Genomic DNA, 16,347 nt, shown 5'->3' with positions numbered 1-16,347 from the left:
CGCAAGTTTTTTGTTATATTTTTCTCTCCCCTGTCCAGCTGAGGAGGGGGAGTGATAGAACGGCTTTGGTGGGCACCTGGCGTCCAGCCAGGGTCAACCCATCACATCCAGACTAAACAACCCCAGTTCCCTCAGCTGCTCCTCATAAGACTTGTTCTCTAGACCCTTCACCAGCTTCATTGCTCTTCTTTAGACACGCTCCAGCACCTCAATGTCTTTCTCATCTCCCTAGATGTCCTGATGTTTCGTGGGCCCATTGAGCTACAAACAACTCGCCCTTATGCTCCAAGTCCAGGTCCACCTGAGCTACTTCAATTTTGGCAGCCTTGTCTACCTGTTCATTGTTTTGATGTTCTTCAGTGGCACAGTTCTTGGGCATGTGAGCATCTTCATGACATACCTTTAGGGCCATGTTTTCTACCCGGGCAGCAATGCCCTGCCACAGTGCAGCAGCCCAGATGGGTTTACCTCTGCTCTGCCAGTTGATCTTCTTCCACTGCTGTAGCCACCCCCATAGGGCATTTTCCACCATCCATGAATCAGTACAGAGATAGAGTACTGGCCACTTTTCTTATTCAGCAATCTCTAGGGCCAGGTAGATGGTTTTCACTTCTGCAAACTCGCCTTCTCCTTCGACACCTTCAACAACTTTTTTGTGGGAGTCCACACAGCAGCTTTCCACTTCCAATGGTTGCTTACAACACAACAGGATTCATCAGTAAACAAAGCATAATGCCTTTCGTCTTCTGATAACTCATTATATGGTGGTGCCTCCTGGGTACTAGTCACCTCCTCAGGCAATGCTTCAAAATCATCGCCTTCTGGCCAGTCTCCTCCAGCATTCCTGGGCAGTTGGGGTTCCCCATTCGAGACTGTTGCGTGACCAATGCTATCCACTTACTCCATGTAGCGCTGGTTGCATGATGTGTAAGAGGGGATGTTTCCTTTGAACATCCAGCATAGCACAGGCAATTGTGGTGCCAAGAGGAGATATGCTTTTGTACCAACAACTTCTGAAGCAGCTTGAAACCCCTCATATGCTGCTAGTATCTGTTTTTCAGTCGGGGTGTAGTGGGCTTCTGATCCTCAATACCCCTGGCTCCAAAACCCTGGAGGTTGACCTCAGGTTTCTCCTGGTGTTTTCTGCAAGAGGCTCCAGGTGAGACCATGCTCCCTGGCTGCAGTGTAGAGCACATTTTTCACAGCTGGTCCTGTCTGGACAGGCCCAAGAGCTACTGCACGAGCTATTTCCTGTTTGATCTGCTCAAAGGCTTGTTGTAGCTCAGGGCCCCACTCAAAATAGTTTTTTTGGGTCACTAAATAGAGAGGGCTTGCAAGCTGACTATAACCTGGAATATGCATTCTCCAGAACCCCACAAGGCCTAGGAAAGCTTGTGTTTCTTTCTTGTTAGCTGGTGGAGACATAGTTGCTATCTTGTTGACCACATCCATAGGGACATGATGACATACATCCTGCCATTTTACTTGCAAGAACTGGATCTTCTGTGCATGTTCATTGACCTTGCTTCTTTTTATGGTGAAACCAGCTTTCAGAAGAATCTGGCTTATTCTTTTTCCCTTTCCAAAACACTTTTTCTGCTTTGTTGCCCTACACAATCATGTCATCACTGTATTGTAGATGTTCAAGGGCATCACCCTGTTCCAATGCAGTCTGGATTAGTCCATGGCAAATGGTAGGACTGTGCTTCTACCCCTGGGGCAGTCGATTCCAGGTGTATTGGACACCTCTCCATGTGAAAGCAAACCGTGGCCTGCACTCTGCTGCCAAAGGAATTGAGAAAAATGCATTGTCAATGTCAATTGTAGCATACCACTTGGCTGCCTTTGACTCCACTTCATTTTGGAGTTCCAGCATGTTGTTCCCCCCTTCTCTCTCCCTCCCTCCCTCTCTCTGTGCCTGCATCTTTGTCTCTCTTCCTCTGCATCTGTGTGTGTGTGTGTCTCTGTCTCGCTCTGCATTTGTGTGCATGCCTGTGTCTCTGTTCCTTGGCATCTGCGTGCACACTTCTCTGTCTCTCTTCCTCTGTGTCTGTGTGTGTGCTCATCTCTCTCTCTGTGTCTGAGTCTGCATGTGTGTCTGTGCACATGAATCTCTTTCTCTCCTCTGCCTCTGTGCCTGTGTGTTTCTCTCTTCCTCCTCTGTGTGCAGTCGCTTCTCTCTGTATCTATGTATATGCAGGTGTCTGTGTCTCTTTTCTGCTATGTCTGTGCATGTGCATGCCTCTCTGTTTCTCTCTCTGTCTTTCTCTGCGTCTGAACATGTGCATGTCTCTCTACGCCTGTGTGCATGAGCTTCTGTCTCTATTCCTCTGCACCTGTGTGCACACCTCCCTGTTTCGCTCTGTGTGTTCCAGTCTGTGTATGTGCGCGCATCTTTCTGTCTCTCCTCCTTTGCATCTATGTGTACACATCTCTGTGCATGCACATCTCTCTTCCTCAGCATCTGTGTGCACAAGTCTCTCTGCGTCTGAATGCGCACACATCTCTCCACGTCTTTGTGTGTGCACACCTGTCTGTCTATTTTGCTCTGCATCTGTGTGCATGTCTCACTGTTTCTCTCTGCATCTGTGTGCGCCCGTCTATGTCGATGCACGCCCATGTCTCTGTCTCTCTCTCTCTCTTCCTCTGCATCTGTGCGTGTGCGCATCTCTCTGTCTCTGCTCCTGTGTGTGCATCTCTGACTCTCTTCGCCTGTGTCTGTGTGTGCATCTCTCTCTCTCTCATTCTGCGCCTGAGTGTGTATGCATCTCTGTCTCTCCCTGCATGTGCGCATGCATCTCTGTATGTCTTTATCTCTTTCTCTGCATCTATATGCCTGCGTGTCTGTCTCATCCTCTGCATCTCTGTTCACACACGCCTGTCTCTCCTCCTTTGTGACTGTGCACGCACGTCTCTGTGCATGTGCATCTCTCTCTCCCCTCCTGCTTGCATGCCCGTCTCTCTTCTGTGTCTGTGTGCACATGCCTCTTTCTTGCTCTGCATCTGAAGTGCATGTGTCTCTGCGTCTGTCTCTTCCTCTGCAATTGCACTTGCATCTCTGTCGCTCCTCCTCTGCATCTATATGTGCACCCATCTGTCTGTGCGTGCACGCCTCTCTTTTTCTGTCTCTTTCTTCCTCTGCACCTTTGCTCATGCCTCTGTCTTTCTTCCTTTACAAATGTGCACGTGTGCCTCTGTCTCTCTGCCTGTCTCTGTCTCTCTGTCTGTGCATGCCTGCATCTATTTTCCTCCACGTTTGTCTGCGTGAGCATCTCTCAGTCACTCTTCCTCTGCCTCTGTGCACATGTGTTTGTGTGTGCATCTCTTCCTCCTTGTCTGTGTGCAGGCACATCTCTCTGCATCTGTGTGCATCCCTCTGCCTCTCTTCCACTACGTCTGTGCGTGTGCTTATCTATTTGTCTTTCTTTGCCTACATCCGTGTGCACTCATGTCTCTCTCTCTCTCCCCCCCATCTTTGTGCACACGTGTCTTTCCCTGCATGTGTGCGTGTGCGCATCTCTGCATCTGTCTTTCTACATCTCTCTCTCTTCACACCTGTGTGCAAGTGCCTCTGGTCTCTCTTTCTCTGTGTTGGTGTTCACGCACACCTCTCCTCATCTGTGTGCACAGGTGTCTTCCCCCCCGTGTCTCTCTGCATCTGCATGCACGTGTGTCTCTCTCTTCCTCTGTGTGTGTGCATGGTTCTCTGTATGTCTCTGTGTCTATGTATGTGCCTGTTTGTATGTGTCTCTCTCTGTCACTCTGTGTTTGTGCACCTGTGCATCTCTCTTCCTTTGCATCTATGTGCGCATGCAGCTCTCTTCCTCTGCATCTTTGTGTGCGTGTGTCTGTCTGGCCTCCTCTGCATCTGTCTGCATGTGCGTCTTTTCCCCTGTCTGCACTTCTCTCTCTCTCCCCCCCCCCCATTCGCACACACATGCCTCCCTGTGTCTGTCTCCTGCCTGTCTCCACCCCTCTCTCTGTCCCTGTCTCTTTGCTGATGCTTTTTCTCTCTCTCATTCTGCCTTTGGCTCTCTTTTTGACTCTCTCTTCTCCTCTGTCTTCCACTCTCTCGCACTTTTGTGCGTGCTCACTTTCTCTCACACTTCTTGTGTCATCCTCTCGATTGCGCTTTCTCACTCTCATTCTCTCTTGCTGTTTCTCCCTCACTTTTTCTCTTCCTTTCTGCTCTCTTTTTCCTTTATCCTTCTATTTCTCTTTCTTCCTATCTTCTTTCTCACTCACTTACTCTCATGTTCATGCTTTTGTCTCTCCTCAACCCTTTCTTTTTTTTCTCTCTCTTCCTGTCTCTTTCCCCTCTCTTGTTCTCTTTATGTCCCTCTTGCACTTTCTTTTTCTGTCTGCTTCTCTCTCTTTTGTCCTAACTATCTTTCTTTTGCTTTCTCCCTTGCTCCCCACCCCTTCTCTCCCTTTGTCTCTCTTTGTCTCTGTGACACGGTCTGGAAAAGTCAGTCTATAAAATGAAAACTTTTCACTAAACTTCTGAAAAGACTTTCTACAATTGTAATGGTCACTTATTTTTAGTACCAGAGATCATTGCACATTCTAGCTCTACTTAAAATAATGAAACTGAAAATTATTTCAGAATATAACAACATGAAGTGGAGACTTGGTTGACATGCCCTCTTATTGTAATATTGAGTGTAGAATACATTGTTTCTTCAGTATTGAACAACTGGATTAAGGCAATAGATTTGAAAGCCTGAAGGACTGTCCTGGTTTCAGCTGGGATGTAGTTAACTGTCTTCCTAGTAGCTGGTACAGTGCTATGTTTTGAGTTCAGTATGAGAAGAATGTTGATAACACTGATGTTTTCAGTTGTTGCTCAGTAGTGTTTAGACTACAGTCAAGGATTTTTCAGCTTCTCATGCCCAGCCAGGGCACCTGACCCAAAGTGGCCAACAGTGTATTCCATACCATGTGACGTCCCATCTAGTTTAGGAACTGGGAAGTGGGGGGCAGGGAATCGCGGCTCGGGGACTGGCTGGGTGTCAGTTGCGGGGTGGTGAGCAATTGCCCTGCGCATCATTTGTACATTTCAATCCTTTTATTACTACTGTGGTCATTTTATTAGTGTTATCATTATCATTATTAGTTTCTTCTTTTCTGTTCTATTAAACTGTTCTTATCTCAACCCACGAGTTTTACTTCTTTTTCCCGATTTTCTCCCCCATCCCACTGGGTGGGGGGGAGTGAGTGAGCGGCTGCGTGGTGCTTAGTTGCTGGCTGGGGTTAAACCACGACAAGGACATTTAAAATATACCCTGATCTCCTGCATAACACACATCACAGAAAGTTGCTCAAAAATCTTTATGCATTACCTTTAACATACATTAAAGCTGTTATAATCTTTATTTATTCTTGGCTATTATATAAACTGATGAACTGTGTTTTAATATTTCCAAAAGTACCTCCTACATGTGTTATAGAATACTATGTTATGTTGTACCTGCACATTTATTATTTATTTCAGGGGATCATTTGAGGAAAAATGGTATTTAGATCAGATTAATTTTGAACTGTATCATCTTGGTGTAAAGATCAATTTGGGGTCATGAACACAGTAAATGAGGTTGTGACTGCACTTTCGCTATTGGAATTTGATCATAAACTATATCTCCTTACCATCTTTGCAGTCATTATGCATATTGACCATAATGTGTTTTGTGTTTTCTAAGAAGAACAATATGCTTTGGGTAAGAGAGAGTACAACTGGGTCGTCTACGCTTCTTCATTTCTTGATAAAGCTTGATTGAGTTTGGAAGTGGAGCAGTGAAGTTTAATATTTAAAAACTTTCACTAATAAATACCCTTGTTTACATAAGAGAACTGATGCTTATTTTTCAAAAGCTCATTTTGAGTTGCACTTTTAGTGGTCAGAAACATAAAAGGAATGCCAGATATTCTGGTGAATGATTAAAAAAAGCAGTTGAAAGAATGCAAATTTGGGGATGTGTAGAGCTGGGAGTGAAACTGAGCACTTCCATGAAGTGAATTTCTCTTCTCCCTATCACCACCTTGGTTCCTGAGAGTTCAAACTTTAGTGACTCACAGTATATTTTGGACAAGTAACTTCACAGAGGAGACATCTGCTTTTATTGGAATCTCTGTCTCAGGGTGATGCCTTCATAGATCAGAGGAAGAGTTTTCACTCCAGAGCATAAGGCTCCCCTCAAAACATGGAAGTAGAGGGGAAGAATCACCTGCCTCGACCTGCTAGCCACACTTCTTTTGATGCAGCCCAGGATAAAGTTGGCTTTCTGGGCTGTGAGTGCACATTGCTGGCTCATCACCAACTTTTCATCCACCGGTATCCCCAAGTCCTTCTCTGCAGGGCTGCTCTCAATCCGTTCATCCCCCAGTCTGTACTGATGTTGGGGATTGCCCTGACCCAGGTGCAGGACCTTGCACTTGGCCTTGTTGAACTTCATGAGGCTCACACGGGCCCACTTCTCCAGCCTGTCAAGGTCCCTCAGGTTGGCATCCTTCCCTCTAGCGGATCAACTGCACCACTCAGCTTGGTGTCATCTGCAAACTTGCTGAGGGTGCACTCAATCCCACTGTCTATGTCAGTGATGAAGATATTAAATAGTACTGGCCCCAGTACGGACCCTTGAGGGACACCACTCGTTACTGGTTTCCACTTGGACATTGAGCCATTGACTAGAAGTCTTTGGACGCAGCCATCCAGTCAGTTCCTTATCCATCTAACAGTCCATCCGTCAAACCCATCTCTCTCCAATTTATAGTCCAGAATGTTGTGGGGGACCATATCAAAGGCCTTACAGAAGTCCAGGTAGATGATATCCGTAGCTCCTCCCTTGTCCACCAATGCAGTCACTCCGTTATAGAAGGCCACTAGATTAGTCAGGCACAACTTGCCCTTGGTGAAGCCATGTTGGCTGTCTCTAATCATTTCCCTGTCTTCCACACATTTTGACATATCTTCCAGGAGGATCTGTTCCATGATTTTACTGGGCACAGAGGTGAGGCTGACTGGTCGGTAGCTCCCAGGATCCTCCTTATTACTCTTTTAAAAAATAGGTACATTTTCTTCCTTTTCTGGCCAATGTACCTGTAAAAGCCCTTCTTATTATTCTTTGCATCCCTTGCCAAATTCAGCTCCAGCTGTGCCTTAGCTTTCCTGATCCCATCCCTACATACCCTGGCAGCATCCCTATATTCTTCCCAGGATACATGTCCCTGGTTCCGCCGCCTGTGCTTTTCCTTCTTACACTTTAGTTTGACCAGGAGGTCCTTACTTAGCCATGCTAGTCTCCTGCATTCCTTGCCTGATTTCTTACACATGGGAATTGAGAGCTCTTGCGCTCTAAGATAAATGTCCTTAAAGAGCTGCCTGCTCTGTTCAGCTCCCTTGTCCCTGAGGGCAGTTTCCCAGGGGGTCCCATCCACTAATTCCTTAAGCAACTGAAAGTTCACTTTCCTAAAATTCAGGGTCTTGACTTTACTTTTCACCTGGCCCGTATCCCTCCGGATCATGAATTCCACCACGGCATGATCACTGCGGCCCAGACTGTCACCGATCTTGACCTCTCCAATTAGTTCATCTGCGTTGGTGAACAACAGGTCTAGTAACACTTCTCTGCTGGTTGGGCTTTCCATTACCTGGATTAAGAAATTCTCCTCAGTGTACTCTAATAGATTGCTGTGCTGATTTCCAGGAGGTGTCAGGGTGATTGAAGTCCCCCAGCAGGATCAGAGCCTGTGAGCATGATGCTTCCTGTAGTTGAAGTAAGAATGCTTCTTCAACAGGCTCCCCTTGATCAGGCAGCCTGTAGGAAACACCAGCCACAAGGTTTCCTTTGTTGGCTTGGCCCCTAATTGTTACCCATAATCTCTCAACCTTTTCATGGCTGTTTTTCAAAAACAGCTCTGGGCGGTCAATCAATTTTTTACATAGAGGGCAACCCCCCCGCCCCTCCTTCCTTGTCTGTCCCTTCTGAACAGTTTATATCTGTTGATTGCATCACTCCAGGCGTGTGATACATCCCACCAAGTTTCAGTGACTGTGATTATATCACAGCTTTCTAGCTGTACAATGGCTTCCAGCTCCTCCTGTTTGTTACCCAATGCTGCGTGCATTGGTTTAGAGGCACTTCAGTTGGGCTGTTGACCATGTCACCTTTTTGGTGGAACAAGCCCTAATTCCTTTGCAGCATTTCTCAGGTGTTTACCTGTTGGTTCCTAATGCATCAGCAGCCCCTGGCTCTTCTCTGTTACTCAAAACTCCGTCCCCTTCCCCCAATAATCTAGTTTAAAGCTCTCTAGTCTAGTCACCTTATTGGCAAAGACCCTCTTGCCCCACTTGGTCAGGTGAATCCCATCAGCTCCCAGAAGACCCGACTTCTCAAAGGTAGATCCACGATCATAGAAGCCAAAACCTTGTGTATGGCACCAGCCACACAGCCAGGCATTCACCTCTTCAATTCATCTCCTCCTTCCTGAACCCCTTCCTCTGACTGCAGATGATAATCTGTAGGGTTCACCAGGCTCGGCAGCCTCTCAGGAATGTCACAAATGCAAGCTCCTGGTAGGCAGCAGACTTCTCTAGAGAAATTGCCTGGATGGCAAATGGGTGCTTCGGTGCTTCTCAGTAAGGAATCTGGCACTGGTTCTAATGCAGGTGGGTGGTTGGATCAACTTTGCATCATCGGCTTCTCGTGGATCCTGTCCATTATTCACATGCTCTTCAATCTCCAACTGCAGAGCATCGTATCTGTTATGCAGGGGCACTTCAGGGGATCGGGGAAGGTTCTTCCTTCTACCCTGAGCAGAGAAAAATGTCCAATCTCCTTCATCTTGTGAGTTACTTGTGTCAGTCAGCTCGAGGTTGGATTCAGGCTTACCTTCCCCTTACACAGCCTTGAGGCAGAGCTTTCCCTCAGCCTGGGACAGTGCACAATACCATGTATCGACCTGCTCACATTCCCAGATACTGTGCTGCCTGTTGAGCTCCTCTTGTTACATAGCTACTTGTCTGAAGAGTTCTTCCAACTGGGCACACTTGTGCAGCTATGACATCCACCACTGCCTTCAGGTGCTAGGGGGACTTCCAGATACTGGAGCTCCATGCAGCCTGAGGTCTGGACAGCTCTATCGATCCTTGGGAGGTCTGTTTGCGGGGAGACGTCAGCATAGGTAGGCTGTAGTGTTTCTGTTTGGGTTACAGCCACAGCCTTGCAGTTGTGGCAGATGGATGCCAATTTCTTTCAGCAGATCACCTCAACGTCCCAGGACAGAGGAGAAAGGGACAGCAGGTACCAGCAAGAGGGGAAGGAAGAGAAGGGGCCCAACTTCAGGCAACAGAGTTGTTTAGGGCACAATCTGACATTTAGGAGTCCTTCAGTTCCAACTAGTGATTGTTTTCTTGGCATGTGTCTGTAAATGTAATATATGGGAAGAATAGAAGCTACTATGGTAAGTAAACCTGCTCCCTCCCTTGGGAGCCTGTGCCTGATAATGCAGAGTGAACACCCCCAACTCCTACTGACTTCATCTGAAGTAAAAGGCTCTTTGCACCTTGCAAGTGTAGCTGGTAACATCACACTTTTAGACCCTGTTCTGTACTAGAATCACTGTTCATTGAGTTTCTGAATTAATTATTGTGTGATTTGTGTTTGTAAGCTAAGGGTAAGTGGACTGCTTTCTTTTAATAATCTCCTTTCACTCTAGATGTAAAAATCTTCATTTTCTTTCAGATGCTTCAGGCGTGCTCAGTCCAACATCTACCAGTACCATATGCAGCATTCCCACCTCTGATTTCTAACGACCCATTCCTTTTGCATCCTCCTCACCTCTCTCCACATCACCCGTCTCACCTGCCACCTCAAGGGCAATTTGTTCCCTTCCAAGCACAGCAGTCACGTTCAGTAAGTAATGCTTTTTATCACCTCTCCTAAAATATTTGGGGGTTGATCAGCAAATAATGCTCTCGTCCTTCTAATAACATTCTGGTTGAGAGAAAAAATGGATCTGATTTAGAGTAAGTAATAGGGTTTTGTAGTAGTGCTACCTGAGCAAGACTTAGTCTGCAGAAGAAAAAAAAAAGTATTGTTTTGAAATTAATTTTGATTCTCTTAAGATTTCTTCAGCTGTTGCCCACTCCGTTTCCCTGGAGGCCGGTACTCCTGTCAGTCTGACATAAGTTTGCTTCATGTACTGCTTCTGCAGATGGTGTTCTTCCAGAAAGTAAAAGACAATATAGAGACCTAAGTGCAGTGCAGCAGTGGTCTCAGAGAAAAAACTTTGCAGAGACACCAGAAAGCACAAAGCATTATTTCTATTGCATGCTTCTACCACATTAATTCACAGTTTATTTAAAGTGACCACTGTATCCCTCCCGAACACTAGTGTGAAAAGTATTACGTAAACCTTCTACGGCCTACTGGAACCTCTTTTCTCCCCTGCTTATGGAAATATTGACTCTTTTCACTTAAACAAACTTGGCTGAAAAGTTAATGCCTTCATAAGAGTGCTTATGCAAACATGAGAGAAGATGCTATTTTGGACACAAGGGAAAAAATTGCATTTTGTAATTTCCACTTACTAATCTTCTGCCAGGCACCTTTGTGCCTGTTTCTTTAGAGCTCTACCAATATTTCATTAATACAGAAATACAAAATAATTTCAGTATTACTAACAAATACTGCTCAGATTGTTTTGAGCAGTAACAAATACTGCTATGTTAAATGTCAGTGTTTCAGGGGGGGAATTTAAAAATGAGAGAGAGATTCAGATCGCTTAAAGAATCACTTCCAATTGTATTAGCAATAGAAAAATGATTTAATAGAAATTTGTATAAAAGTGCAACCTCACAGAATTCATTGGCAAGGTTCGCTCTATTACTTAGTACATGGATAAAATGCACACAGGAAAATTAAATCAGAATCAAACTAAACTTATGTATATAGGGACTGAAAACATAATAGGGTAAAAGGGAATGTGGGAAAGGGTAAGGGAGACCCTCCCGTTGAGTCACAAGGTTCAGAGAAGACCCCCTTGCTTTCTAAACTCCTGTTGGAGTCTAGGTGTGGCTGGATCGACTCCTAGTCCCAGACTTGGTCAACAGTTTGTATCTAAAGGGATTATGAGTGCAATAGCAGCCTAAAATTCATTCACAGTTGAATAAAAATCACAACAGTAATTTAAGTATAAATTTGAAAGTAATAACTTATAATATATTTTATAATGTACTTGCTATAACTTAATATCTTATAATATACTTGCTATAACTTACTCACTATAGACTATTCAAGTTAGTACACACACATGCATAAAGACACTAAGAGAAATACATATAAGAGAATAAAAAAGAGAGTGAAAGAGAATAAAAAAGAGAGAAAAAGGAGGTATACCTGTTAAAAATTCCCCTCAAGGTCAGTGAAAATATTCACATCGAATGCTTCGGCATTTGTCTCAATGGCGAAGGGTTGAGCCTCAAGGAGTTAAGAGAATCAGCCCAGGTCGTGTGGGCTTTCAGCGACAGACCTCCGATTTTCACAAACGGGAAAGTTTGTGAGCTCTGAGAGGCGTCCCACTCAGAGGGAGATGCTGGTCACAGCCTGCTGCAGTCCAGGAGAGCTCAAAGGGCCTCACTTAGTACTGCTGTTTATAGGTTCGAGAGATGATTGACTTTCATCATCAACAAATTTCTAGAATCCCAGCTGCGCTGGAAAATTCCGAGACTCTAGGAGAATAACTCAAAACATAGATACGGGATGCTCCAAGATTGTCAGGGGAGGATTGTAATGTCTCAAGGTTGTTATGAGAAAGAACTGGCTGCAGGCTGTTATGAGAACTGGCTATCTCTACTCTGGTCTCTCGCCTCCGCCAGGCAGCAGGAGTCCTTGAGATGCACAGCGTATCTCCCTGTCTTAGCTGTGTAAGAGTTCCTGGCACAGTCAAGGGTCGCTTAACTGCCCGACTCATTACATTTCTGCTAAGGCCTAGCGAGCCTCCCCGAGTTCGTAAATCAGCCTGGAGAGGGGGAAAGAAATGCACCACCATAGTCAGGTGTTAGCACTATTGTAATAATTTCATTATAGTCATGGGGGAATTGTTCTGCATAGTTTTCTCTGGTAATCAGGATGTCTTCCCTCAGAAAATGTCAGTGCTTCTTTCTTAACTTAGATTGATAATTTAGCTTTGGGAATAGGGTCCCTTGTTAACTTTTAGCTCTGTTCAATAGCTTGATTTTTTGCTGTCAAGTCTTACTAGAAGAATTATTGCCTTAAAAATGATGACTAAAGTTTGTTCAGTAGAATGGAGAAACAATTTTCCTTTTCTTTTGCTTCCACAAGATGACTTTCATATATGACTGTTTTGAAGCATGTGGAATTCAGTACTGGGAAAAGAAGTGCAAATTAGTGAAATAGTAGAGTTAAGGTTTTCCTGAAAAATGAGACCAAAATGAGGTGAGATTTGAATTGATCTTTCCTAATAGTGAAAGTATAGCTTCAAGATAATGTATCTAGCCTAAACATGGCAATACATTATTTGTAAGTATAAATCATGGTGTTTATAATGAAGATTTTTGCTTCACAGGGAAATGCCGAGTTGTTTTTGTAAGAAACTTCTTAATTCTTCATACATCAGTGTGCCTTCAATTATTCCTTATGGTAGTAAAGTAGAACTATTTTCTTCAGTTTGAGAACATCTCTATTAAGGAAGTCAGTTGCTGCCTTATATATGCAGTCTGATGAAAGGGATCAGAGGATCACAGGATAATTCAGGTTGGAAAACACCTCAGGAGGTCTCTAGTTCAATCTTCTGTTCAAAACAGGATCAGCTATGAGGTCAGGTGAGGGTGCTCAGGGCTTTTTCCAGTTGGGTCTTGAAAACCTCCAAGGATGGAGGCTACATGTCCTGGTTTCAGCTGGGATGTAGTTAACTGTCTTCCTAGTAGCTGGTACAGTGCTATGTTTTGAGTTCAGTATGTGAAGAATGTTGATAACACTGATGTTTTCAGTTGTTGCTCAGTAGTGTTTAGACTACAGTCAAGGATTTTTCAGCTTCTCCTGCCCAGCCAGTGAGAAAGCTAGAGGGGCACAAGAAGTTAGCACAGGACACAGCCAGGGCACCTGACCCAAAGTGGCCAACGGTGTATTCCATACCATGTGACGTCCCATCTAGTATAGGAACTGGGAAGTGGGGGCAGGGAATCGCCGCTCGGGGACTAGCTGGGTGTTGGTTGGCGGGTGGTGAGCAATTGCACTGCGCATCATTTGTACATTCCAATCCTTTTATTATTGCTGTTGTCATTTTATTAGTATTATCATTATCATTATTAGTTTCTTCTTTTCTGTTCTATTAAACCGTTCTTATCTCAACCCACGAGTTTTACTTCTTTTTCCCGATTTTCTCCCCCATCCCACTGGGTGGGGGGTGAAGTGAGTGAGCGGCTGCGTGGTGCTTAGTTACTGGCTGGGGTTAAACCACGACACTACACAAACTCTCTAGTCTCCTGTTCCACTGCTTGACTGTCCTCATGGTGAAAAAGCTTCTCTTTGTATTTAGCTGGAGCCTCTTTTGTTTTGACTTATGCCCATTGTCTCTTGTCCTTCCACCATGCACCACTGTAAGGAGCCTGGCTCCATCTTCTTGATCAAATCTCTGCAGGTATTGGAAGGCTGCTGTTAGGTGTCCTTCCCCCCTCCCCCAAGCCTTTTCTTCTCCTGGCAGAAAAAGCCTGGTTCCCTCAAGCTCTTCTAATAGGACAAATGCTCCAGTCCCCTGGCCGTCTTGGTGGGCCTCCTTAGAGCTTGTTCTACTTTAACAATGTCTTTTTTTTTTTTTTATTTGGGTGCCCAAAACTGGATGTAGTATTCTACATGAGGTCTAACAAGTGCTGAGTAGAAGGTGGATAATCATTCCACTCAATCTACTGGCTATGCTAGTGTTTGTTAATACAGCCCAAGATACTGATAGCCACCTTTGCTGCCAGGGCACACTGTTGGCTCATGTTCAGCTTGCTGTCTACCGAGGGCCCCAGGGCCTTTTCAGCAGAGCTGCTTCACAGCCAGTCATTCCCCAGCCTGGATTGTTGCTAGGGGTTCTTCCTTCCTAGGTGCAGGACTTGGGATTTGTCCTTGTTGAATATCATAAGGTTCCTGTTGGCCCATTTCTCCAGCCTGTCCACGTCCTGCTGTATGGCAGCCCTACCTTCCAGTATATGGACTGTTCTCCTGAATTTGATATCAGCTGTAGACTTCATGAGCAAGTACTCTGTCTCTTCCAGGTGATTGATAATGTTGTTAAATAGGATAGGTCCCTGTGGTATACCACTTGTTACCAGCATCTTGGTAGAGTATGACCCATTAACCACTATGATCTAAGCCTGATCATCCAAACATTTTTTTATCCATCTGGTTGTCCACCCATCCAGACTGTAACATCCAAACTTGGTTACAAGAATATTGTGGGAGATAGTGTCAAAAGCCTTGCTAAAGTTAAGGTAAATGACATCCACTGCTCTCCCCTCATCCACAAATCCAGTCACCTTATCATACTAGACAATCTGGTTAGTTTTCCCTTGGTATAACCATGCTGTCTGTTCCCTCTTCCATGTGCACAGAAATATGTTCCAAGAGGACTCACTCCATGATTTTCCCAGGGACTGAAGGTCGACTGGCCTGTAGTTTCGCAGATTGTCCTTTTGGCCTTTTTTATTGATGAATGCAATGTTTGCCTTTCTCCAGTTGTCAGAGATCTCCCCCTGATCACTACAACCTTTTAAAGATGATAGAGAGCAGCCTTGCAAAGACATCGACCAGTTCTCTCAGCACCCTTGGATGTAGTCCATCTGGTCCCATGGACTTGTATGGGTCAAGTTCTCTCAAGTAATCAATCCCTGACTCAAGCCTCATCCACTGCTAGTAGTTCTTCTCCTCCACATTCCTCTCCCTGCCCAAGCGGCACAAGAGGGAGGAGGGGTAGGAGGTTATGGTCAGTATATAGCAGTCACTCTCTGCTGCACCTCCCTTTTCACACCTTTCCTCTGCTATGCCATGGGCTCTTCAAGGGCTGCAGTCCTATCAGGAAAATCTGCTCTGGCATGGGTTCTCAATGGGCCACAGCTCCTTTGGGAAATATCAATCTGTTCCAGAGTGGGTCCTCCATGGGCTGCAGGAAATATCTGCTCTGGTGCCATGGAGCACCTCCTCCTCATCCTTCTCTGACCTTGGTGTTCCCTCTGCTGTTTCTCACTCTTTTTTGTTTTCTCCTACTCTCCATCCAGCTTTTTTTTGGCCCTTTCTTAAATAGGTTTTCTAAGAGGCACCACCAACACTGCTGATTGGCTCAGCTTTGGCCTGCAGTGGGTCCATTGTCGAGCCAGCTGGAACCAGCTGTGTCTGGTACAAGGCAGCCTCTTACCTCTTCCCACAGAGGCCACCCCTGCAGGCCCCCCCCCACCAAAACCTTGCCACATATACCCAGTACAACTCCATAAAATTTCCACAACTCCTCAGAACATACAATTGAAGTTGTGGTTTTTTGGTGTTAAAAAATAAATTTTAAAAAATGGTTTTATATTAATACAACAAACCCTATGTTTCTTTTAGCCACTTCAAAGGATAGAGAATGAAGTAGAACTGCTTGGAGAACATCTTCCTATAGGAAGCTTTACCTACCCTCCATCAACTCATCCACCAACATTGACTTCCTCAGCTCCTATCCAATTCTTAACCCATGATCCTTTACACCAAGAGGTTTCATTTGGAGTTGTAAGTATTGCTTTTTGTACATCCTCATGCATGCTGAGTTCAAGTTCTTGATCTTTGCTCTAAATTATAACCTTTTTGTTGAAAAATGGCATTTTTGCAATTGAATTTCATTAGTGGCTGCAGCTGTGGAAAGTCAGGATGGTTGTTTTTTAGGGTTAGACTTACTTCATATAGTCTGAGGGCTCAAACTTGGAAGAATGAAAACACGCTAACAAAATCTTTGAGCAATCTTTTTTCATAAAAGTAAATGTCTCAAGTCCTCTGAATAAAATTTCAGTAGTGGTGTGTAAATTTTGGTTCTAAAAATCTGCTAACATTTTTTTTCACTACTGAGTATTTTTAGAAAAATACAATTTATGTCTAAGTTACAATTCTTTACCTGCTCCCATTTTAGTAGACAGTGCAAGATGTTTTAAACAGTCATATTGAGGACTTATGTAAATAAACTAAAGAGCTTTGCATGCAAATCGAAACAGGAAAATAGTCTTTTTCTCCTATGGAAAGAATGTGTTGAAGCTGTAAACTTGAATGTCTCTTTAGGCACTATATCTGTATGCAGTTGAAAGGCTACAGCCCCTCCTCC

The 16,347-nt window shown here is 44.7% G+C and overlaps 1 protein-coding gene across 1 annotated transcript in view; it reads left to right on the top strand.

The window, feature by feature from the left end:
- Window positions 1-16,347, top strand: part of LOC138683547 (E3 ubiquitin-protein ligase RNF38-like) — a 93,436-nt gene that overhangs the window by 60,375 nt on the left and 16,714 nt on the right. The window contains exons 5-6 of the mRNA XM_069775534.1: window positions 9,741-9,911; window positions 15,603-15,764. Of these exons, the coding sequence (XP_069631635.1) occupies window positions 9,741-9,911; window positions 15,603-15,764 (333 nt within the window). The remainder of the gene's footprint in view (window positions 1-9,740; window positions 9,912-15,602; window positions 15,765-16,347) is intronic.

The sequence above is a fragment of the Haliaeetus albicilla genome, chromosome W (assembly GCF_947461875.1).
Source record: "Haliaeetus albicilla chromosome W, bHalAlb1.1, whole genome shotgun sequence".
NCBI classification, from domain to species: Eukaryota; Metazoa; Chordata; class Aves; order Accipitriformes; family Accipitridae; genus Haliaeetus; species Haliaeetus albicilla.
Note: the sequence above shows the minus strand (reverse complement) of the source record. Positions and strands in the feature narration are given on the sequence as shown.